Here is a 23,893-nt window from a genome sequence, read left to right on the forward strand (position 1 = left end):
GGGTCGTAAATTTAAGCATCAAGAGAGCGATAAGAATTGAACTTTAATTTTAAAATTGGTATGACATCAATGTAATATTCGGATGTATAAAATACAAGAATAGTCGGCCGCGTTTGCGGCCTTGTGATGTCTTTTTAGATGGTCTTTTTTAGATATCTTTTAAGATATTCTTTTGAATGTAAGTGAAGGCGGTAAAAAAAGCTTACTTTGTGTAAAAGACCTTTCTATGTATGATCAGAAGAGACTCTGCAGGGGAAATAAGGTATGACACAGTGAATCTAACACCCGGGGCCGCTGATCCCTGCAACAGCTCCATTGTAGAGCACCTTGCAGATTTCCGAGGGCTATCACTTATCTCGTTTTCTGTCCCTTTTTCCAAATCCTTTCTAATTCACAAACACCTCGAATGGGTATGCGTATCATTTTATCCACGCCTCGTGGACTCAAAACCATGTTGATCGAGATCAACGTTGCTGACCGAGGCTGGACAAGTCCGAATATCACCTTTCTTCAAGTCGAAGCTCGACCTTCTTCCCCAAGAATATACGTTCGTTGATCCTCGTTTTACTTAGGTGCTTTTATATACCCGCTACAAGGGCTGCTTGTCGGACACAATTCCGCTAAAGTACCTCTCAATCTCGAATTAATCACTGACGCGAAGGATTTTTCAGCCTTCACGGATACAAGCTCTGTTTCGGGATAAGATTATGGCGATGACGTCGGTATATTACGATCTGTCCTCAGTAGTGTGTAGCCAACAGATTCGTATGGAAATGTAGGGACGGAGAATGCGACGTGTAGAAAGTCTTTGTTTAGTTGCCAATCTGCAAGCGCCAATCCCAAGACTCTGTTATCGTCTAAGAATTCCGCGCAGCCCAACTAGAATTTGCTCATGTCTACTGTTAAGGTAAATACGAGTATAGTGCTGGTGCGCCAAATTGCTCCGAGATTCAATTCTTCTGTTCACTGGAGATCACTTGATAACAGCGAATTCCCAAGCAATTGCTCTGGCGCTACGTTTTCCCGGAATTACACTGTAAGTCGTAAGGAATAGATAATACCTGCTCCTGAATATTAGGACGGTGTGTGTATGCTTAGAAATCCCACTCAACCCCCGTTTAAACGCGCTCGCAATCGACAGGATTTCAAGCAGACCTTGTTTGTCACTGGTGAAGGCAGTCAATCCATCCAAATGACTTCTAAATTAGCACTATCTACCAATCTGGGATATTTTGAATTGCAAAATGATTATCTAAAGAGACATAGTGACCCGCTAGCGACTCGCTCTCCACCCGAATGTGCACCACAATCTAATGATGAGCATGTCTTGTAAGTACCGGACTTCCCCTTTTGAACAATGGCTGCCAGTTTAAATGTGCCGTTTCCTTTACATAGGTCCAAGCGAGATCAGATAGGATCACGGGTTGATGTGGTAGGCTCACCTGCCTTTGCAGAATTATATCCTAGAACCGAGGCTCTCAACAGCATTTTAATTGGGCTGAACTCAGGAATCTACATATTTACTTAGGTAACATTAGGAATGGGTTGCAAGGCTTTAGAATATAATTATCTAGAGGGTCTTTTGTTGTACCTCTGCCAATAGTAAACAAAGTAATCTTCTTACGCAAATGAGCAACATCAACGGGCCATTTTTGTATTTTTCCCAGATAGTCGTTCATCCAGCACCATTTACCGTTATCCCCTCAAAGAATGGCTACCATCATTACTACCCAGCTAACAAAAAGAGTAATATCAAATCAATCAGATTTTATTAGTTCCTTGTCTATCTATCATATGGGTACAATTGCTAGCTGCATGACTTGAAATCTCAACGTCTCGAGCACTTGCTAACAATAGAGTTAACTCGATTCATCTTCTCTTTAAATACATCTCCAACCCCCTGTACCTCGGCACTTTTCATTTCGCGCCGAGAGGCAGCGAGAGACTCGTATTTAAGGGCTCCCAATGATTCATCGCTGATTTTGCCAACTGCAGAACCGCTGTCAAAGCCCAGCAGCATACCAAGAATGGCCACCGGAGCACTTTCAGGGTCCTGCACCATAGTATAGACATCGTAGCCTTCATTTGCGGCGTTCCCCGCCAAAGTGAGTATTGCATCAAAGCCTTCGATGACATCCCCAAGTCCTGAAAGCGGGCCAAGGAAAGGAAGAGCCAAAAACACACCACCAATGATCTTCAGTATTTTTTTTTTCCTATCAATATCGGAAAGCTTCCGACCGAGCTCGACAACGTGGTAGATGCGATCGACTAGCTCACTTAGCGTAGAGACAGCGGTAGATATGGTCTGAATAACATCGTCTATCACGCCGTCGAAGCCTCCGGACGCGATGCTAAGCTGAGTAAGAGAGATCGAGAGCTGCAGATTGGGAATATTTGGCAAAGCATTTCTCATGACTTCCCGAGGGTCGGTGACCTTGATTTCCTCGGCTGGAACTGGAAACCCCTGCCACCAAGCGCATTTCTCTGTCGGAAGTAGCCCATGTGACTGCTCCATAGTGCAAGCAGGCCTCTTACCATAGTAAGCGTTTTGTTGGGAGCCAAGGAACAAGCCACCATCGAGTGTTACCCAGTCCGGCTCCACACCAACGTTCGCAGTAAGATTGCCAAAGAATCCTTCTCGGTCAATGATATCGTAGTAGACGATATGTTCCTGATCTACCGACCCAAGATACTCAACTGGACAGGAGGTCCTTGAGTCATTCCTGTTTAGTATACTGTACGTACAGTCGAAAAACTGATTTCCCACGCCACTGGGTTCACCAATAATCTCGCTGCTGTTCATGAAATACCTGAGCTGGGGCAGAACCTGATTTTTCATGTATGTCGAGTACTCTTCGAAGTCTTTGTCGTAATCGGTTGTATGTGCAATGTTTGTATAGTTGGCCAAAGTAGTCTCCAACTCTCCGTATAGTGCACCCAGCATATAGAAGTCGACACAGTATGGGGTCAATTTGTCGAGGTCTGCTTCCAGGTCATTGAGAGAGGAGTAGTTGATGCTGAAATCGCAAGGGAAAGTGCCGGAACACTCGTCACTATCATCGTCCCCATTTCCACAAGGATCGTCGTCAGGGGTCGTGTTCAGGCATACCGGCGAAGGACAATAGTCTCTGGTACAGGCAAAGCTGCAAAGACCGTTATCCTCGGTATCTGGTGCCCAGCCGACAATGGAGGTGTTTTGGGCAGGTGGTACGTTTAAGGGACCCGTTGCAGTACAGGTACAATTGTAAATGGGGCAATACCCAAAGTTACAGGCAAAGCTGCACAGACCAGTCAATTCACCCTCTCCAGTGCCACTGACACATGTATCAGGAGTGAATGGGGAGACTGTCGGAATCGTTAATGGAGCTGACACAGTTCCGCAGGCAGTTGACGGGCAATAGCCATATTCACAGGTAAACGAACACAGACCGGCATAATTGGCGCTTTTGCCTGCAGCTGGATAGCCGACGACGCCTGTAGGTTTGGGTAATGTCGGATGAGGTCCCAGCTTGGTGCACACGCACGCCCCAACTGGACAATATCCCAAGCTACAGGCAAATTGACAAAGCCCATTGAAATCCCCCATCCCCCATCCCTCAATACAGACTTCCTTGGCAAGGTCAGGGGAGGTTCCACTGAGGGAGTTTCCCATAGTGTAGCCCACCCATGCGTTCCAATTTTCGACTAGGTTGCCCATATAACAGTCACTGCTGATGTCCTTGCCCTCAACTTCGAGCAAACCACTCGGAGTAGTCACACTCAACATCACGTCCCCAGAATGGCCGGCAAAAGAGACACTTCCATGGTAGATACCAACATTGCCACTGGGGGTGTTGGTCCAGGTTGCGCCTAGGTTTACGCCATCTATAGTCACAGAGATATCTCCAGGCTGTGACAATAGTGCTGAATAAAATATCTTATCTTGCATCACATCCTTGGGCCAATACTCCAGCTGCAGCTGGGAGACTGTATTCGCAGTTGTGCCGCCATCAGCGCACGCACCCGCTGCGTTCAGACGATACCATGTCACAAGGCCCTCCTTTCCTGAGGTAGTGTGGTTGAATTTATAGAGGTCAATCAGGTAGGGCAAGAATTGTCTCCAGCCGGTGTGATCCAAATTTTCGACATAGTTGTAAGGGGCATGTCCAGTTTCGAATGCCGCGTACATTGAATCGGCCAGATGGTTATGGTAGTCAACAGTGGGACCGATGTAGTGACTCTCGCCATAGTCGTTCCAAGAGATAATTTCGATGAATTCTGGGGCCAGGTATAGCGCTTGCTCCCACCGCGTATACCAGAGATCGTCACCACGCCAGACCCAGTTCTTATCATACCCAGGCATATTTGTGAAGAACCACGGCGAAATCGGCATCATGTAGGGCTTCTTGCCCAGGTATTGCATGTAAGAAGCGTCAACATAGGTGTTCATGTCATTGGGTCCATTTGGCCACGCAGCCCAGCTAAATAGCCCGTCTGCAACACCATCTCCCAAAGCCATGGCAGGCTTGGCCCCAACTGAGGACCAATCCGGAACAAAGAAGAGCGACATCTTTGATTTGAGATACACCCAGTCATCAGCATTGCCAGGTCCTTCAAATGTCGAGACCAATGGAGTTTTGCCGTGGAGGTAATAGGCGGAACTGGAAACGTATTGCGTCAGGAGACTCAGCACGTCGTCTTTGTCCCAGGCTCCATTCCCTGCATAGTCGAATGAGAAAAAAAGAGAGAATTTGAGATTTTCGGCGGCTTTAAAAGCATTGGGCATGGAAGTCGAGGTAGTTTCTTCTCCTTTTGCGATATTCAAAGCGAATGCGTCAATATGAGCATCCTTCGCGAGCTGGATCTCTGTTTCCCAGTCTGAGACTCCATACACGGCCGTATTCGAGACCATGAAATGAGCGAACACAGCACGGGAATACACCTGGGTGTGGAACAGGCATGACAGTAGAAGCATGTAGTGCCACCATTGGAAAGAGGAAGGCATTTTGCCAAAGTATGGAACGAGTCCAAACAGAGCCCAAATTGTAATGGCAAAAGAAAAGAGTGTTTTAAGGAATGATTCTAGCTCATGAAGAAGTAATCGGAGAATAAAAAGCAACCTAACTCACTAGGAGACCATGCTTTAAATGCTATCTTTTCTCCTCCCATTGACATATAGATACTTGTCAATTTTTGACCCTGATTGCCATTTTATTAGCGCTCTACCAGGGGCGGCCCCAGACCCTTTGCTGGACTAGTTTACCATCAGTATAATTTCCCGATATGCCCAGATATCAGCTAGTGTCTTTGATGAATTTGCCGTGATACCGAGGCGATATTACTTCTTAATGAGAAATTTTGAGCCCTCCCCGGCTACATAAATCTCTACACAATAGAGCTATTCAGTGCAAGATTTGCAAGCATACCACGGTTCCAAGAAATATATTTCACTGTTTATTGGATCTCCTACATCGCATATAAAAGTCAATCCTGCCTTGGCTAGGGATAAGCCTCGGCGAAATTTTTCCTTGGCGTTCGGATATACTCCCATAAAAAGTCTCAATTTCGGAGGTACAGTATCTCATAGGACTAAAACAGGTGGGCATTGAGCTGGCTAGTGAACCCCTATATGTACAGGGTGTGATGTGGCTGGACTGGATAGCAGCCCTGTCTCAAATTTAAATGAGGCTAAGGCTTAGTGCGTTTTTTATGTGTAAACCACAATACCAACTCGTTACCACTTCGGTGTAATATTCATATCACTGCGAATGAGCACCATGTACAATCCTCTTGCTAGTTATATTTGATGTCTTCAAATAATTCTAATTCCTCGGTGTCATTTTCCTTTCTCCTACTCCGACTCATTCAAATTTGATAGGCACTCCTTTGCCGGTCATCCATTCCAGCTCAATATACTGCTAGGTATACATCATTATATACCTACTTTATGTGCAGTGCTATCCATATACCTCATTGCTGAGCTTGGCCACGGATTTCATCCTTTCTTCTCCCATCATTTTCTTCGCGGGTCCACTCTTTTCTGTGCCAACATGAAGGCATTCAAGCTTCTCCTCTTTATATTCCTGTCACTTTTAGATCTTGGACAAGCATCCAAGCTAGCTGCCCCTAGCGAGATGCTCGCCATGTACAACACATATGTTTTGGACTTTGTCAAAAACGGAGCAACACGTACTCTGGGACCGGGCCTTGGCAATGAGGCTTTGGTAGACTTTGGGACCTTTGTTTCACACGTCTACGAGAGTGAAAACTATCCTCGAACGGGGGTTTTCCTAAGCAAAACCCCACAATACAGCCAGGATACTTTGAGCCAAATCCGTGGGTCTCTGGGGGAAGAAGACAACTACGGCACAACATTGCTGCTGCGAGGCGGGGAACTCTTGCCCAAGTCGCATAGGGTTATGCTCGAGCAGCTCAGTGATGTCGTTAAATCAACCCGAGGTAGCACCGCGCCAGGCTTCTCAGACGCATGGAAAGCCCATCTCCCTGAGTTCAGGCGCGCTTTAGCAGGTACCCAAGGAGCGCGGCTAAGTGAGATGTTCTCAGTCGGACTGAAGCCAATGTTTGAAGAAAAATATAAGGGAGCGACTCTGATGTCTTCCCCGATTCCTGTACTTGACACAGACGTTTCATACGATCGCGCAAACTGGGGATTGACTTTGACAGCCAATGGTGGTGAAGTATCTAAAGCCCAGGAGTACAAAACCTGGTATGTTGGTCTTCAGACGAGCAAGGGAAAAGATGTGAAGTCATACCTAAGCCATCAAAAGATTACCAACACGATTGGTCGGAGTTTGACTGAGTTAGACAGCTTGGATAGCTGTGATTAGAAGGGCTTGCAGACGGGATAGGTGTTGGGATGGCAGTTCAAATGTTGGTGTCTGAGGTATATGTATGATTAGAACTTATCTACTATACGAATTCGAACTGGTATTACATGATAGCTTTCCATCAAGCTCAAAATTAATCGCACAAGACTCAACAAAAGCAAAATCTGTCAAATGGCTTCAAATGGCATTGGCATACGGAGTACTGTTCTAGACATATTTAGTTCCTGCATATTGACCACTTCGTTTCTTTTAGCTACTAGCATTGATGTCTTTAGTTCGGCTGTATTCAAATGAGGTGATCTTCCGAATACGTGTGATACATATTTCCGGTTCTGAGGAAATCCTTGCTTATTTTGTCTCTCTCCTGCCTCATTTGGTTTCGAACCTCAACCGCCTCCGCAAGTGTCATTGATTCATCCTCCCCTACGGTCTTCATTGATTGTGAAGTGTCAACCCAGCTTGGGTCCTGGGGTGGCACATTTTGAGTTGAGCAGATTCGATAATGCGGGTCTACCAACCACAAAGTCGCAAATCGAAGGTACCCCGGGCGCAGTGGATCTGCGAGACTGAAAGGCTCGGCCTTAGACCGCAATGTACCTGGCCAAACAATAACTTGCCCATTCCGTGAAATCGGGATAGATCCCATGGTTTGTAGAGCATTCAGGGGGTCAGGATCATCGCTGTCCCATTGCCACTCAGGAACATCAAAAAGTCGATCCATAACCTCAAAGTACGCAATGTTGTAATCATAGCTATAGATCTTCGTCTCTTGCTGGAATGAAACCTTTGCATCTTTGATGTTGTGCATATCAAAGTAGCATGTAGCTGTGGAAACGATGTGCTCATTGAGAATGCCAGTAACGTTGTGATGAGAATCACCGCCATACAAAGGCTGTTCTGGGGTGAGCTCAATAGTTGACACTCGAACTATGATTTGGAGGCCCTCAAACTGATCTTGGAGAGATACAGAGTAGTACTGGTGATCTGGATCGGGAATTGGGGGAGGTTTATCAGGCTTGGTCCATTTGGGCATGATCGTGCAGCCAGTATTTTCACCAGTCTTCCATTCATCGTATGTGAAGGAGATCCCCGGTTCAACGCCTCTCACAGCAAACAAGCGCTTACCCTTTGCGAGGACCAATTCTTGCAGTTCTTCGAAAGAATTCCATTGCCATGGCTGCATGCTAGCAAGAAGGTCATGGTACCCAGAGTCAGGCCATATGCGGTATCGCTTCTCGTGCTCGGGGAGGCTAAGATATTCTCTTACTCGGGATCGAACCTCATGCCATTCTTCTTCTGTGATTGGTGGTTTTTGTCTCCTCGCGTTGTCCAGGTAATAATATATCTTTGGATACCATTTATAGCCTTCCACTTCAAAGTCATAAGTCCTGATTCGCATTGGTGTCCGACCTTGATCTCCAAAGATAAGCATTTCGTTCCACGGTTGCATGGCGGCTGAAATGAGCCCTTCGAGCGCTTTGTATATGCCCCTTTCCTTTGGATGCACACCATTGACATAGGAGGCGATTTCAGCGCCTCCTTGCTTGTTCAAAGCAACCTCACAGGGAAGGCATTGAAAGACATTGGACCAGTATCTTCGCTTTCCATGATACCGCTGATCCTTTCTGTCTCTTCCTTTTCTCTCTTTGAACTGCATCTCGTATTGTCTGTCGGTTTGTTTCTCAGGAATTGGAGCAATCTGGGACTCCGATGGTCTCCAGGACTCAGGTCTCTCCAGATCAACTTTGCCCCCATCGGTAAGGACTCGAGTGCGGCCATAAACGAGAGGATACATGAAGGGATCAACCACATGTCGAACCGGACTTTCAGAATCACTCCCAGGAGTATCATCTGAGGGAGAAGGCGAACCGGATCTCGATTGCGAAAAGAGTGGCGACATGGATTCGCGAAGCTCTTTGAGAAGATCGTCATGAACTTGAGACTTGATGACTCGTGAGTCCGCATCAAACACAGCAACATATCCCGTACGTTTAAAATCAACCGCTTTGTCTCGCAGCTCCTTTACACACCACTGCCATGAGGGTTCATCGAGATCAAAGACCGAAACGGCGTGCTGATGCCATTCTTCCAGTGTCTGCGGGTCCTCGGTCTTGTTTTCCCAGTCCGGCTGTTCTGTGACATACGACATGAGCTGTAGCATGGAAATCTCTCGCAGAAACAACTGGGGACTTTGTCTCCAATCGGCAATCCCATGTGCAAAGCGATTGTCTTTTGAATGCTCATAGAACAGGGGTACACCATTGAAACCAGGGACCCGCAAGGGGCCGGTGCCGCTGTTGTCCAGCTTAACAGGCGAAGGGTCTGGCTGAATCATCCCTGAGGAGCAGCGAGATAAATAAAAAGGATGTTGGCTCGTTCTCGCGCGACTAGGTAGTCGGGGATGCAAGTGAAACCGTCGGAGGATGGTAGCCATTGAGAAAGGAAGATCAATTTGAGGTTGCTGCCATGAGAGGTGAAAAGCGCAAGGAGAGAGAGAGAGAGAGAGAGAAGAGAGAGCAAAACGCGGACCTTGACTAGGATCAAGTGGGCCAAGTGAGTGGTAATTTTGATACAGGGCGTGTACAGGAGCGTCCGGATCTCCGGGTCTTGGCGCGGACGCTAAAGCTTATATATGGCTTATTTAGCTTATTTAGCTCGATTGTGAAATACACTATTGCTTCACCACCCGCGGAATTCCGGAAATTGATCACGATCCTTCATGGAATCGAGGGAAAAAATGAACCCGGAAATTGCCCGACAAAACGCCATCATCACATCTATGTTTGAGCCTTCCATATTTACTCCTATAAAAAGTGCCGGACGGAATACTTCGCCCTAACTTGCAATTCCACTATCAAGTGAACATTCAGAGCTGCCATAAACCATGCAACCAACTTCAATCTTTGTGTTCACCTTTCTCCTGGCTATAGAGGGATTCATTTCTTCTGTATCCGCCTCTTGCTCCCCCAGCGCCCAGCATGAAACCATTGGGTTCTTCAGTAAAGCACCTCTGGCCCATGGATACACCCATTTATCGCCATCTGAATGTGCTAATGAATGCGACAGCATGAGCACCTGCCAAGCATGGCTCTTTGTCGTCAATGCGAAGGAATGCCAGTTGTATGGTTCAGCTCCTGTGGCGCAGGCAAAGAGTGCAGGTTTCATCCTGGGATTGTGTGATATAAATGGCACCCGAGTGACTGAATCGACATCGAAAGTGGCGCCACCAGCTTCATCTTCCTCCATGGTGCCTGGTTCACAGACTGCCCGGTCTTCCCCATCCAACGTAAGACCTTCCCGTCTGTCGACACGAGTCAATCTTTGGGGATTTCTTCCTAACAGACAATCCAGATCCCAGGACATACATCCCATCTAAACCAGCATAAGCGTGCTCATCATCATCATCATCACCGACAAGACTAGTGAGATCACAGTGAGCGACCTCTCGTTCAGCTCACATACTGATGAGGTGATGATGGCCCCGGGGGTGAGTGAGTTTTATACTTATATAACACACAGGGGCGTTCACGATTGCTCGGTTTTACCCAGTGAGCAAAAAGCGGCGAGGGTTGAACACTAAAGAGGAAACAGCAAGCCATGCCTTGCGGCCTCAAATCCGGTGCTATGTACTGTTAGCCTACAGGTTCCCTTTTTATCCGAGACCAATATTTAGTATTGTACTACCAAGACGCTCAGGTCGTATGCCAACAGACAAAGTGTTTGGAAAGAAAATGAAGCCAAAGCGCCAAAGACTGTAGTTCTGGCTGGATACATATACATAACGAAGAGGCCAAACTGCGCCCGATATCCAAATAACCACGAGCACGCTGTGCGATGTATTCGAAGTCCAACAAAGCGCAAGGTACCAGAAACGAGCAAGCGAATAAATCAACCACTAATCCAAGCGGTAACACGCGATGCTCCGAAACGACCCACGTACTGCAGACCGGTACTGCCCATGGGGAAATAGCTGACGAGGTACCAGACGAGGGCAGCGAGCTGGAAGATCGATGAGATGAGAGTGAGGAAGAGGTTCTGACGCTAGAATGCCGAAAAAAGAGAAGTCAGTCAGCAAGAGTTTCTAGAAGAGGTTGTGTTGCCAAATGTGGCAAGTGGATGGTGTGCAGTTGTAATATGCAGGTAGAACAAGATCACTGAGTACTCAGGGACGGTGAGACATCGATTAATCTCGATGGCTCTGGACTCCGCACCCTGTGACACCGGGGTGTGTCGGACAAGGTGAAGTAAGGGAAAGGGCATCCAAGTCCCGCACCGTGGTGGGACGTGGTACAGACGCAAAATTCAGAGCAGAGAGGCCGGCTGAGTACAGGGTGGGATAGAATCGAAGGATTTAAAGTGGCTGCAGCCAACAGCAGGCAGGACAAGCCGTGATTTCAGGTTGTACTGCGCGATGGATGTGAAGGCTGCAAGATTCCCCTTTTCCCGGTTGTGCAGTGCGACCATACGGACTCGGGTAGAGCGAGGGAGAGGGTGCGACAAACAAGGAAATCCAGAGGAGAGCATCATGAGGAGGGGAGGGATCGTCGGCATGCAATGGGATGAAGCGTAAAGACCATACACAAAATCCAGATGCGAAAACGAAAACGAAAAAAAAAGAAAGATAAAGAAATACATTTTACGTACCCCGATGGCGAAGTAGAGCGTGAGGGCGATCGCTCCAAAATAGGCCGCAGTGAATGGCAACCGCGATCCCGACACCAAATGCTTAGCGTAAGTCCATGGTCCCATGAGAACCGCCCATGATAGCAAAAACAAGACTGAGCCGACGGACCATCTAGTGAAGAAACCTGTTAGCAAGACATATCCAAGGCCGGAAACGAAGGTTCTTGGCATGAGGCGCAGATATAGGTCGAGGTCAGGACCAATCAGCTTGCAGTGTAAAGTACAAAGGCGCACATGGTCCTAACCAAAATTGACCGATGACCTGGTCTATCCCAGCTCGGGATTTGCTCGGTCGTCCAAGAGCATGAGATGGCTAGAAAAAAAAGGAAAACTGGGAAAGCCGGAGAACATAGCCCACATTATGCGGACCATCGCGGAGGCAACTTACAAGACCGCGAATTTGCGGGGCTTGAGCGACAAGACTGGGAACAGGAAGAAACAGATCATGAAACAGATGGCGGCGCCCAAGTTACATGCGCCAAAGATGAGCATGCGGTCCCACCGACTCACTATAGACAAGTCCGTGTTAGTGTCTTTCTCTATCGGATCGCAACCACATAAACAAGCATGATGGTAAGGAATCCTCCCGGCGCAGGAACTGCAGTCTCATCACCTGGGCCACACAACGGTGTACGGGAGGGTCTGGGGATCGGAGGGTCACAAGGCAGAAAAAAAAGAAAAACTTACAAGCAAAGAAGCCCTCTTCTTCTTCCCGTCGAGTGGGTGCCGGCAATGGGGCCCCAGGACCTTCATTGTGAGTAGGCAGTTGAACATAACCGCCCTCACCGAACGGGTTGTAAGACTGTAGACGGGATAAGAATGGGGTGTTTGATGACGTGCCAGTGTTGACGGGGAGATCCGGATCTCTACGAGACCACCCTAGTGAATTGACAGAGTCTCGGAACGAGTTATTCGCCATGTTTGAGACTAGTTTTAGTTAAGTTTTAGATCCCGAATGAAACAAGTAGAGGGTCGTGCACTACTGCGTCTGCAGAGAAGGCCCGTGGTGTAGAAAGTCAAGACCAAGAGAACGGTCTGCAGGGACTATGCGAGATGGAGTGCAGATGATCTGCGCCGGGTGGTGGATGATCCTCGAGGATTGGCTAGAGGTGGGGACCTAGTCAAACCAACAGAGGGGCAGATGACGACTGTGTCGGACGTGAATTCGGCTTCCGATGAGCTGGGACACGCCGTGACTCGGTTCAAATGGGGGCCACTTTCGAGGAAAGTTCTCCGATTCAAAGATATGCGGTCAAGATCGAAAGATCAAAGGTTTTCAGAATATGGCAGGCTGATGGATAAACTTTATGGACAACCTCCCCGACCAAGAAAAGGGCTGCCTGTTGCACTGCGATAGGCGTCAGCCCAGCGGGATCTACAGCTATCTCTGCGGAGTCGGCGGTGACTACCGGGGCTAGCTTGGGAGTCTTCTGGCGCGGGGCAGATGGATCGTAATCGAGAGTATGCCGTGCGATAATGCGGCGATATAAGCCAACCAAGCGGAAGATATGTGGGAAGCGTTGTACCTTACGGGCACGATCCGAGAAGGGATGGGAAGCAAACACGGCGTAGGGGGTCGACTGGTGCTGATTGGACAAGGAAGCGCTGCGGTATCGATAAGGGAGGGTACGAAGACTGAAGAGAACCAAGCAAAATGACGAGATGGCGTAAAGCTACCGATGCGACCAACCCGATCGGCGTTAAGTACTAAAACTGTCAGATGATGCTGATTTCCAGCGTTGGGGTACAAAGCTTCGGACCGAGCCCTGTGGGGTTATTGACCAGGATGATCCCCCCATAGAAAGATGACTTGAGAAATAAAAGAAATACATGTTACTTACCCAGAGGGTGCAATGTTGCCTAAGTGGCGTGTGGAGGTATGGTTGTATAGTGGCACTGTGGCAGTTCCCAGTTCACAGCAATGAAGTTGGGGAAAGGAGGCTAATTCCGAATTGGGTATAGCGTGATCCGAATATGTAGCATCAACCTTGGAAGTATATAACCCACCTATAAGCAACTTTATATATTATTTTCTATATTTTCTATATTTTCTATATTTTCTACATTCGATATTGTTTTTTTATCTATTCTTATTTAATATAAATACTATTTGTCTGTCTTTCTTTCCTTTGCGCTATACCCGCTCGAATTTGTCAAACCTCAAATCCCTTGAAGACAAACTAAACTTTCTTACAAGTTCTAGTTGCGTATTGAATAAAATCGAAATCCTTGAAATGGATTTTCCCCATGACTTATCTATTAAAATGTTTATTCACAAGATAATTATAGATTATTCTTCACTCTATTCGATCTGCACCCATGACCAATATAGATAATTACCCCCCTCTTTCTACAACTTTCAATCATTAGTTGCCGTCCCACTGTCGATCTTTCATGGCTGATGCACACCCTGTGGTGATCGGCCGTAACTGTAACAGTAAAGTAGCGGGCAAGTTGTTGTATTGGACAGCCCTGCAGAAGCATTTATCGATAACGGCTACAACGGCTATAGTTGCCGGCAGTCGTATCGGAAGAACTCCAGATGATGTTGCATACCCATTATATAGCCTTTTCCCTGTTGACTGTATTTATGTAGCTACCCGTGTATCACATAGGGGAATTATCCGATAACCATAAGGGCGCTAATATGCACTGCGGACTGCACCGTGGGTAACATTGACACTAGCCTCATTGTTTCTCCAAATTTGGCTTCTGCTTCTGCTTTTGCTTTTTTTTTGGCTTTCCTTGTTTTCCTTGCTTTTTCACATCTGCTTTACTATGTAGTGGTACACTGTAGAATGTCCGATGCACACGAGTCGGTTTATCCGTCACCCCCGGAATGGAGTGCGACCTTAACCACGTACGATGTCGTCATATCAGGGTCCTGTGCACAGGTGCTTCAAGTAAGACTTAGATAGTCTCAACCTCTTAAATGTATTGAATCCTTTCAAAGTAGATCTTGAAATACAACTTCTATCTCTCCCTTGCGTCAACCATGGATTATTAGGCGTGTATCGCCGAACCTTGACGGGACGGGACGTCAGATCCATTTCCCCTCACAATGAATCCCGGAGATCAGTCTCCATCCGTCGATCTCAGAATATTATCATACCCTAATGCGGAGTGGCTCACAAAGAGGGGAAAGTTTGGCGATGTGGCTCAGCACACTCATACCAAAGTGAGGTGTATTGCTTTGATTTACTATTGGTCGGTCTGAAAGACACATTCCAACCCCTCCGATTGTCTCTGTCCACCACATTCTACCATTCTACTTCTTGCTTCGGATGAAAACCGAACGGTGAAGTCCGAAATGCAAATTTTGCCAACTGCCTTGAACATTCTAAAGAGTTCCAAATATTGAACTATGAACTATGATAATATTTCCTTTGCCGCTCTAACCCAGATCAATACCCACGAGTCCGCCCCTTACGTAGAACAAAAATAAACCAAAGAAGAGACTCCCCAAATGCGTAGTCGGAGCGGAGTAATATGTGGAGGTCCAAGCTCCCTTGACGATCCCAGCGAGAGATCAGCACTCCAGACTCCTCTGCACGACATCCCACATGAAGAACAGACCGCACTGATCCTCTTGCAGATTGATAGTGCTTATGAATGTGGTCTGTGGGCTACTATTTTTTTTCTTTTACCTTTTCCATTTTCATTTTCCTATTTTCCTTTCATCTTATATACACTAGGATCCTGTCCAATGTTGCCTGTCTCTGGTATTGCCAAGGTAATGGGATTATGCATGTTATGTTCTCCGGATGATATTTACGATATTTACGACTAGTAATCATTTCCGCATGTTAGTCGATCTCTACCATCTCCGGTGTCTTGGGTACTAGTACTCGGCATAGTTGATGAAGATCAACCATGTCCACATGGTCTCATTCGAGGATCTTGAATATGTTCTGCAGACTTCCACTCTGAATGATAGATTAGGGTTTCCTAGAAGATAGGTTTTGGTATGCTTGTAACCCCAAGACCTCATCTGATACATTCTTGCTTGCTCTGTTCAAGACACCCGTGAGTCATGATCGTAGTAACAGGTGACAAATATCCCAATGTGTATCATGGGATGGCCGCCGTTTTACTTGATCCGGCTGTATCACCCTTCCCCCCTTTGTCCAAGTTTGTTTTTTATTTTGGGTTGTGAATATGGTAATCTTTTTTATTGCCTTAGTCAAGTAGTATTTCTTTTTATTTTTCATTATTATTTATGTATAGTCCCGAAAAGAGAAAAACAAAAAAAGAGGCTCGGGGGTTTACCGTTGCCACCCCTCCTTCAGCCAAAATCCACTCACACCCATTTACACTCGCCCACCCTTTTCCCCTTCTGATCCAGATGGTAGTAGTCAACTTAATATTAAAATAAAAATAAAAATCAATGTCCGATGGCGTAGGTGAATCTCATCGATTTCCACCGATCGACGGGCTGCATGACCGATGTTGTAATATATCAAATGAGAGATGCAGAAGAGCGCCGCTTGAGTTCATAAAGTCTCCATCCCCTCGGTATCTGTCTGCGAAACCTGCAAGTGCTTTTATCTCTGGGTTGTCACTGCATACTTTTGTTCTCGAACTTTTGATTTGCAACGACGATTTTATACCTCGTGAGCTCCTAGTCCGACCTACAGATCAAGGTATGTGTTAAGCCTTCTTCGTATCTCGCATATTCTCTTTGTTCCTGCATTTGTGGTCTATTGCTGTCTTGTTGTCAGCTCACCAAGGGTGGATGGGGCTCTGCTCATATGCTTTACATGTCTTAACTTGCACGCTCAGATTGTTGAGATGCCTTGAGATGTATACCCTTGATCCTTTGTTAACGCCAACACAGATCTATACCGAAGTATACTTACGTATACCAACCCAACTCTATATACATCTTCACTTGGTAAGTCTCAAAGTATTTCATCAGCCTCGAACCAAGCCCAACTATGTTCTTTTCTTTTGTTATTGGGAAGTAAGCTTGCGTCAACTCGTATTCCGATTGCAATCCGAGCGTGGGCATCAAATCCCGAGCAAACACCCAGGGGTCAAGGCGCAAGAGACGGGATTCAAATCCAATGTGGCAAATATACAACTTCAGGTAAAGATGAAGGTGAGAATCTGAACTACACGATTTATTCACTAGACCGACGTTCTCGACAAAAAAAACCCCCAGATCGCCACATCTCACCGCCCTCCCACCGCTTGTTCCCCCACCCTTCTCCAGACTTCTGTGTTTTGCATCTGCAAAGGACAACTGGGATCAACTATCCAACTGGGACATCTACTGGGATCAACCGGGATCAACTGGGATTGAGTGCCTGATTCGGGCTTGGTTCTTTCCTGCTCATTTCTGGTCTTTTGGTCTCTTATCTTCTTGATCCCTGATCTTCTTTCATTTCTCGCATTTGCGCACTGCTCGGCTTTATTTCTTTATCGTTCTTTCATCACTTACACGGTTCTTTAGAACTTAGCTGTCACTTTGCGCCTTGTCTCTTGCGATTGCGATTGCCTCGAGACACGTTCGTGGTGATCTGCACAGTCCTCCCCTCGATTGTCGACTCATCCCGGCTTTTAGACCGAGGAAATTTCCCCGGCTTATTGGCACGTCTCACAATCTCCCCGGAATTCATTCCTCCAATCCTCAGTGTTTCAAGGGTAATTATTTGCATTCCTTTTCTCGCTTCCAATCTGTTTTGCATTTTATTGGGTTGCCTGTTTTGCCTTGCGCACGGAGGCCACGACATCTTCACATCGCCCACGGGCGGGGTCGACTCTTAACTAACATCTTTTCTATACACACAGATCGTGATATCCTCTCATCCAACACCTCTTTCGTCCATCCTGTTCAGTGTCGGCCGTCTCGGACCGCCTACTTTGACAACTGTCGCGGAGAGTCAGTAGGTTCGGCACTACGACTCCTCCTTTAGCCCCTCGCCGATCTGCGCCCTATTCACAACCCCAAATATTGTTTCACCGGGCTATGGCTGAAGCGAGTCTCTTCATCAAACACGAATCCGACGACTACACCCCTTTCATCATGTCACACTCCGGTTACTCGATGGGTAACCAATTCCCCGAAGGGGTTGACCCATCCGACTTGACCATGCAGCAGCAGAATGGCTTCATGCCTTACTCCTATGGTTCGCAACAGAACATGTCATCCAGCTTCAACTTCGGAAACTCCGGCATCGACACAGATGAGTTGTTGGATCTCGAGATCAGCGGCCAGAACGGCCATCAACGCGATAATGTGAACTATCTCCAGGACCAGTCTGCTGGTGGTATTGCGATGAGTCACCAAAGCCAGATGTCGCATATGTACTCCAATACCCCGGATAATGCTCCCATGGCCAGCCCATTCGTTCAAAACAGCTTCAACTATGAGCAGTACCGCATGAACCAGCAAAATTCCCACATGCACAATGCCAGCTCTTTCGACCAGAACTACCTCGGCACCAAGCGCCAGAGCTTGCAAGGCATGGACCGTACTTCATCCGACGGCCGCAGCCCCATGACTCCAAAGACACCGGCACTGGGTTCCTTGACATTGGGTACCCCTGAGTCTGGCAGCTTCCCGTCCCAGCCTATCCGGACCGGACTGCAGGCTCGCCATCAGAAGTCCCTATCCAACCAGTGGGATGGAACACCCGGCAGTTCACAGTCGTACGTTGAGTCCTCTCCTATCTCATCTCCTCCTCATCAATCACACCATGCCGGCATCTCCGAGATCCTCAAGTCTGGGAAGCACGCCTCGCTGCCCGCTAAGGTTGACGCCCATCTCCCTGGCGGTGGAGATCTCGAATCCCAGGAAGCCAAGCGCCGACGTCGCCGTGCCTCGCACAACCTGGTCGAACGCCGCCGACGCGACAACATCAATGAACGTATTCAGGATCTCTCCCACCTGGTTCCTCAGCACAGACTCGAAGACGACAAGGTCCGGAAGCAACTTGTAAACAGCAGCGCCCTCTCCATGGCCGGTGCAGGCGGAAGTGCCGCCACATCTCTTCTCGCTGGAGGCAACGGCCGCCGCGCGACAGCGGGTAACATCACAATGGGTCTCCCAATCGAAGAAAAGGAGAAGGGTCCTAACAAGGGCGACATTCTCAACGGCGCTGTCAGCTGGACCCGCGATCTGATGTGGGCCCTGCACGTCAAATACCAACAAGAAGCCGAACTCGCCGAGCTGATCGGCAGCCTGGGCGGAACCTGGCCCTTCGAGCAAACCGAAGAGGAGAAGCGTATGCGCAGCGAGATCCTCGATGCACTAGAGAGGAATGACCCGACTTCCTTCAGCTACACTCGCGGACCGGGTAGTGGTCTGCGCGTCCCCAAGCACACCAACATCGCCGGCGATGCCGTGCAGGGTGGCGACATGTCCGGCCTGACCCCTCCCAGCCTGAGTCCTTCGTTCCACAGCGGCACCAGCAGTGCCAATGGCACTGGTCAACCCCAGTACTGGAATAGTGCTGGCCATGCTGCTATGAGCTTCAAGGAGGAGGACGAATATGGCATGGAGATGGGCTAGATGGCTCGTTTCTGCCTTCTCTTATTTGGTCATTCGAGTTGACCTTTGCATACACGGCGTATTAATGTGGGGACCGATTAGTCGGCGTACCAGGAGTGAAAGACAACGGGCCCATGATTTTCTTTTTTCCTCTCTGGATTTTCTTTCTTGCGTTGTCATTACTTGATGCATCCATGTCAGTACGAGTAGTTCAGTTCTCTTCTTTCCTCACCTTGCTTTTGTGGTTTTTCTCTGGGGCTTGTGTGCTTCTTTCGGCTTTACCTTGCTTTATTATTATTCCATATCGATACCCTGTCTATTTCCTTGATATCTCTTTCCCCTTGACTGGAGCTACGCTATTGGCCCTATCTTCGGATAGTGGGTACGGCTTTGATCGGTTATGTGCATGTCCTTCTATTTATTTGTGTCCAGACCCTATACTTGAGTTTTGAAATCTGATACTTCCTCTCTTCGATCCTTGGCTGGAATATCTCAGTACTCTATTCACTGATTCTGTTTGCTTGGCCTTTGTTGCACAATAAACGTGATTGCATCATCCCTAATACCCCTTTACTTTTTCTGATGCCGAGTATCTATCAATCAATCTATGGTCTCTGTAATCGTACAACGTATGGGTATTTGAGCCGCAGATAAATAGTAGCTGTTGTAGATATATAACGTGGTAAGGGACAACATATAATGACCCTCTCATCTAATATACTGCGGTATCACACCACGCAGTAGTATATATATATCTCTAGATATGAACGCTAAACACAATAGATGTCACCAACCAGTCATAAACTACTTCATACTATACTACCCCTAGTACCTAAGTCCAATCTCATGAAATATGGAAGCTCCACAGGACCAGAAAGAAACACAGTAAGCCCCGCGACCCGGGCGTGAGATTAGAATCCAATCTAATATGAGTACAAACGAAGAAAGCAAGCGCTACAGCTGCAAAACATATAGACAGCCCCTCACTGGCATGAAGCTAACCTCATAAACCAAAGAAAATCGTCAACAAACCACTCAGTATCAAAAAGAGGCTATCCCAAACAGCTTAGACAACCAACCAACCAACTCCACGCTACACCAGAAAGCATTCACCACGCAGCATGACCACCGTCTATACGGAGATCACTCCCAGTCATAAAACTACTAGCATCAGAAAGCAAGAAGACAGCCGCACCGCGATACTCCCCGGGCCGGGATAGACGGCCTAGCATATTCTCTTTCGCGAATTGCTCGCGACGCTCAGGATACTTGACGAATAGCATCTCCAACATAGATGTGAGAATGTAGCCCGGGGAGAGGGTGTTGACGCGGATGTTATACTGGCCCCATTCGGCGGCGAGGTTGCGGGATAGTTGGATGACGGCTGCTTTGCTTGCGTTATAGACTGGGCTTATTAGACCCTGGTTGGGGATTGTTAGTGTGATGGATAAATTATATACCGTCGGGTATGTGGTAGATGTATATTTCTGGGGAAGGGCGGTTGATAATATAATATAAACTGGGTTAAGGATGAATGAAGACATACCTTGTTAACAACAGTACCACTCATACTGGCAATTAGAGCGATACTACCCCCATTCCCAAACCGAATCATCTGCCGTGCTACAGCCTGCGCCGTCATGAACACGCCGGTGACATTAGCCTCAAGCATCGTGTTAGTATCTTCAGCAGAGTACTCCAGAGCAGACGTCTCCTGCTGGATGGCCGCAGCCGCGATTAGACCGTCTATCCGATGCTCATGATTGGCGATATCCTCGACCACGGTATTAAGTAAGACTGTGTCACGCACGTCGATGCAGCGGTACTGCAGTTCGGTGTGCCATGTCTTGGCGCGCTGCTGGAATTCTATGAACTCCGGTGTCTTTGTAGGAATGGGAATGGGTTATCGGGGGGTTATTCCTTTAGGATTTGAGATTGTATCACAATGGTGACACGTACCGGCTCTTTCAGATAGTCTAGAGCGTATACTTTGGCACCTGCTTCTAGGAGCGCTTCTGCTAGGGCGAGGCCTAGGCCTCGCCCGGCTCCTGTGATTACGATTACCTTGCCTGCTAGGCTGAAGTCGGGCATTTGGCTGTTTTGAACTGGGTGGAGGGGTTGGGCTGACATTGGGTATTGATAAATGTATGTTTTGTAATTAGATGGATGTTGGGGTGATAAGGGAAGGAAGTACTCCGTAGAAGGTGGAGATGTGATGAAGTCTGATGGACCTTATTTGCAGAACTAGTGGGCTCAGATTTCCTTTATAATTTTATTTATAGAGTTAAGATTACCCTAGCTAATTAGGTCGCGTGAACAGCAGGAATTAAAGGAAATAACTCAAGAGTGTGTTTTTTTGGGTGACTTTTTCACATTTTGGGTTGGGGATATGGTTATTGGAGGTACGAACCTGGTACTGGGACTTTTAAAGTTGTATATGATGTATGCGGGGCATATATTGACAGCTAATATATCCACAAGAACGAGCTTGGCGGTGTTTGAGTCTGTGTCTTGTGGTTGCTCTACAATCGACCTAATCAATCCGGACCCCGGCTCTCTTGGGGATTCTCTTGGCATTTTAGGTCTAGGGTCAGCATGGGCATGCGGTTAATGGGTGGATCCTTGGTTCGCAAGTCATGGCTGTGTACGGAGTACGGAGTAATGTGGAGTCGATTGCGAATATGGAGTACGGAGTAGGTTATGTACGCTTAACTGGTCTGTGTGAGAGGAAGTTGCAGTGGAGCTATGGCCACGGGGACATGAATTGGTTATTTATAGGGAATATCGAGAATTTAATGTGAATTTAAGAGGAACTCTGGAATTGTGGCAAAGATGATAAGCTTACGACAGCCCTGTGACGTATCCCATGCGGGGAAGGAAAAGACCTTGGAAATTTAGTGGAGCAGAATTGATATATTCAAAATCAAGATTCACGAATAAAAAAGGGTTGTGAAATGCATATTGTATGAAACAAGAAATGTCGAGCCTCTATCTCTTTACAGTCAAATCGTGAAATCATACCTAGGTAGATAATGGTAGATAAAATATGGGTAAGTGTCCAAATATGGGAGCCTATAACACAGGGTGGGGATCGAGACAAAAACCCCACAAATATGATGAGAATTGTAGAAAGGAAAATATATCCGAAGGGAGAATATGACCAGAATGGAGAAAAATCGCGACCGCGATCAGTTCGAGATGGCATGGGGTTCAGTCGAAGAGTAATGCGGGTTCGAAGCATGTCCATCACCCAACTTCTGTTCATGCTCATTGGAGAGCACCTGACCACTAGAGCCGAGACGACGCTCCTCAGAATGGACAGCACTATCATCCCTGCATGAGGAGACAGCGTGGTCCTTGGGTGCGACGGGGGCAACCGCGCCCTTCTCGTGCCAGTTAATACCCTGCAACTTGAGCTGCTTACGAGCCTTTCGGCCACGGCAGCAAGCCGCGCAGCAAGAGCCGATCTGAATAATGAATGCGATCAGACTGAACGCCGAAGCGATCCACATAAAGACGAGCATCTGGGTGCCGACGTGCGCCTGGATGTTGATGCTCGGGTCGGCGTTTGAGAAGACATTGGCGAAGATCACGAACATGACCGTCGCAACGGCTGACCCGACGATGGTCACCAGCGCGGTGAAAAATGTCAGAATCAACATGGGCAGGGCGCGCAGCCAGAAAAAGGTGCGACGGCGGTGGGGTGGATTCCCCGCGGGCGGATGACCATCGCTATAGCCTGCTGCCCAAGCTTTGATGTTCCGCGGGTGTCGCGAGGACACGGCGAGCGGGGCGAGGAAGATCAGGACGAAGTTAAAGATTGCCGCAGAAAGGAGGAGTCCGAACATCCAGTGGGAGGCGGTGCGGGCTAGTTTCAACGGGCTTTCGATATCGGCTGGGAGAGCGACTGGGGTGGGGGTGTTAGTATTCACATTCCAGGGGGGGTTCCTTGAGTGCGGGGATATTTGTATCACGTACTTGTGGCACCGGACAGCAGCTCGTTGAGAATGATAGCAACTGGGTTGAAGGCATAGAGAGTCTCCGGTTTGGAGCAGTGGGTGATACCCTCTCCATTGTATCCTTCGCAGAAGTTCCATAGGCCGACTTGGTAGAAGTCGTGTAGACCGATGGTTTGGGCGATGGAGTTGATCAAGACGGCATTTGGAACAGAGACTGGGATGATATTGGAAAGGTCAAGGTAGAGGAAGTAGGTACTGCGTAGGACTGGTTTATTAGAGGTGTTGCCAATGACTACCAGCAGCAAAAAGATCCAAGCGATCAAATACAACAGCGACCGTAATATGCGATGCCAGTGGACGGAGGACTTTCGCTGACGGTCGATTGGGGTAGTGGACTTAAAAAAGGGAAGCTTTCGCTTGCCATTGTTCGTCCCATTCATGATAAAGTTATGAAAGGGGAAAAGGAGAGAAAGTCCAGGTCCCCGAGAAAAAGAGGAGGGAGAAGAGGAATTAGGGTTCCTAAGGCCGAGAATGACGTGAGGCCATGAAATATCTCCCCGATCACCTTCCAGACTAATACGAGAGGAGTTTTCCTATATAAAGTAGGTTTTTTTTTTGTTTTTTTTTGTTTTTTTTAGCTTTGCAATTTACTGGAATTTACTGGGTCGATTGGATTCAAATTTAAGAAATTTCATCAGATCGTCAGTGGCTGAACGCTAGTGGCGTGGCCCCTGGCCTACTTTGACGATCATTTTAGGCTTATAGTAGTACAGAAAAGGCAAGTTGATTGAAATGAAAGGAAAAGGGAATATCATGGCCAATGAGTATGATTTGTTATGATAATATTGCATGATATCTTGTATTAATAGTTGTGTTGTCTACTCCGTATATGTGAGACAAAAAGGATAAGCCCCAGCTAAATATGTAAC

General features: G+C 47.5%; 7 protein-coding genes across 7 annotated transcripts; 2 read left to right on the forward strand and 5 right to left on the reverse strand.

Annotated features, from left to right (window-relative positions):
- Positions 1–1,828: 1,828 nt before the first annotated feature.
- On the reverse strand, positions 1,829–4,984 carry PEX2_074460 (glycoside hydrolase family 71 protein; the record flags this gene model as incomplete). Its single annotated transcript, XM_016744716.1, has 4 exons — positions 1,829–2,484; positions 2,536–2,697; positions 2,746–3,345; positions 3,424–4,984. 4 exons carry the CDS (start codon positions 4,982–4,984, stop codon positions 1,829–1,831), a joined length of 2,979 nt encoding a protein of 992 aa, XP_016600636.1.
- Positions 4,985–6,029: 1,045 nt separating this feature from the next.
- PEX2_074470 (uncharacterized protein) lies at positions 6,030–6,827 on the forward strand (the record flags this gene model as incomplete). The annotated part of the gene is made up of 1 exon (XM_016744717.1): positions 6,030–6,827. The coding sequence occupies one exon, from the start codon at positions 6,030–6,032 to the stop codon at positions 6,825–6,827; it is 798 nt and encodes a 265-aa protein (XP_016600637.1).
- A 286-nt stretch (positions 6,828–7,113) lies between these two features.
- Positions 7,114–9,162, reverse strand: PEX2_074480 (DUF4246 domain-containing protein; the record flags this gene model as incomplete). The annotated part of the gene is made up of 1 exon (XM_016744718.1): positions 7,114–9,162. The coding sequence occupies one exon, from the start codon at positions 9,160–9,162 to the stop codon at positions 7,114–7,116; it is 2,049 nt and encodes a 682-aa protein (XP_016600638.1).
- A 500-nt stretch (positions 9,163–9,662) lies between these two features.
- PEX2_074490 (putative Golgi traffic protein SFT2) lies at positions 9,663–12,429 on the reverse strand (the record flags this gene model as incomplete). Its single annotated transcript, XM_016744719.1, has 6 exons — positions 9,663–10,128; positions 10,193–10,246; positions 10,768–10,868; positions 11,472–11,622; positions 11,899–12,019; positions 12,198–12,429. The coding sequence occupies 6 exons, from the start codon at positions 12,427–12,429 to the stop codon at positions 9,663–9,665; spliced, it is 1,125 nt and encodes a 374-aa protein (XP_016600639.1).
- A 5,052-nt stretch (positions 12,430–17,481) lies between these two features.
- Positions 17,482–19,026, forward strand: PEX2_074500 (basic helix-loop-helix domain-containing protein; the record flags this gene model as incomplete). Its single annotated transcript, XM_016744720.1, has 1 exon — positions 17,482–19,026. The coding sequence occupies one exon, from the start codon at positions 17,482–17,484 to the stop codon at positions 19,024–19,026; it is 1,545 nt and encodes a 514-aa protein (XP_016600640.1).
- Positions 19,027–20,114: 1,088 nt separating this feature from the next.
- PEX2_074510 (Short-chain dehydrogenase/reductase SDR) lies at positions 20,115–21,096 on the reverse strand (the record flags this gene model as incomplete). The annotated part of the gene is made up of 3 exons (XM_016744721.1): positions 20,115–20,426; positions 20,552–20,887; positions 20,965–21,096. The coding sequence occupies 3 exons, from the start codon at positions 21,094–21,096 to the stop codon at positions 20,115–20,117; spliced, it is 780 nt and encodes a 259-aa protein (XP_016600641.1).
- A 1,097-nt stretch (positions 21,097–22,193) lies between these two features.
- Positions 22,194–23,404, reverse strand: PEX2_074520 (SUR7/PalI family protein; the record flags this gene model as incomplete). The annotated part of the gene is made up of 2 exons (XM_016744722.1): positions 22,194–22,912; positions 22,984–23,404. 2 exons carry the CDS (start codon positions 23,402–23,404, stop codon positions 22,194–22,196), a joined length of 1,140 nt encoding a protein of 379 aa, XP_016600642.1.
- Positions 23,405–23,893: the final 489 nt, after the last annotated feature.

Source organism: Penicillium expansum (assembly GCF_000769745.1).
Source record: "Penicillium expansum strain MD-8 chromosome Unknown contig258, whole genome shotgun sequence".
Taxonomy (NCBI): domain Eukaryota; kingdom Fungi; phylum Ascomycota; class Eurotiomycetes; order Eurotiales; family Aspergillaceae; genus Penicillium; species Penicillium expansum.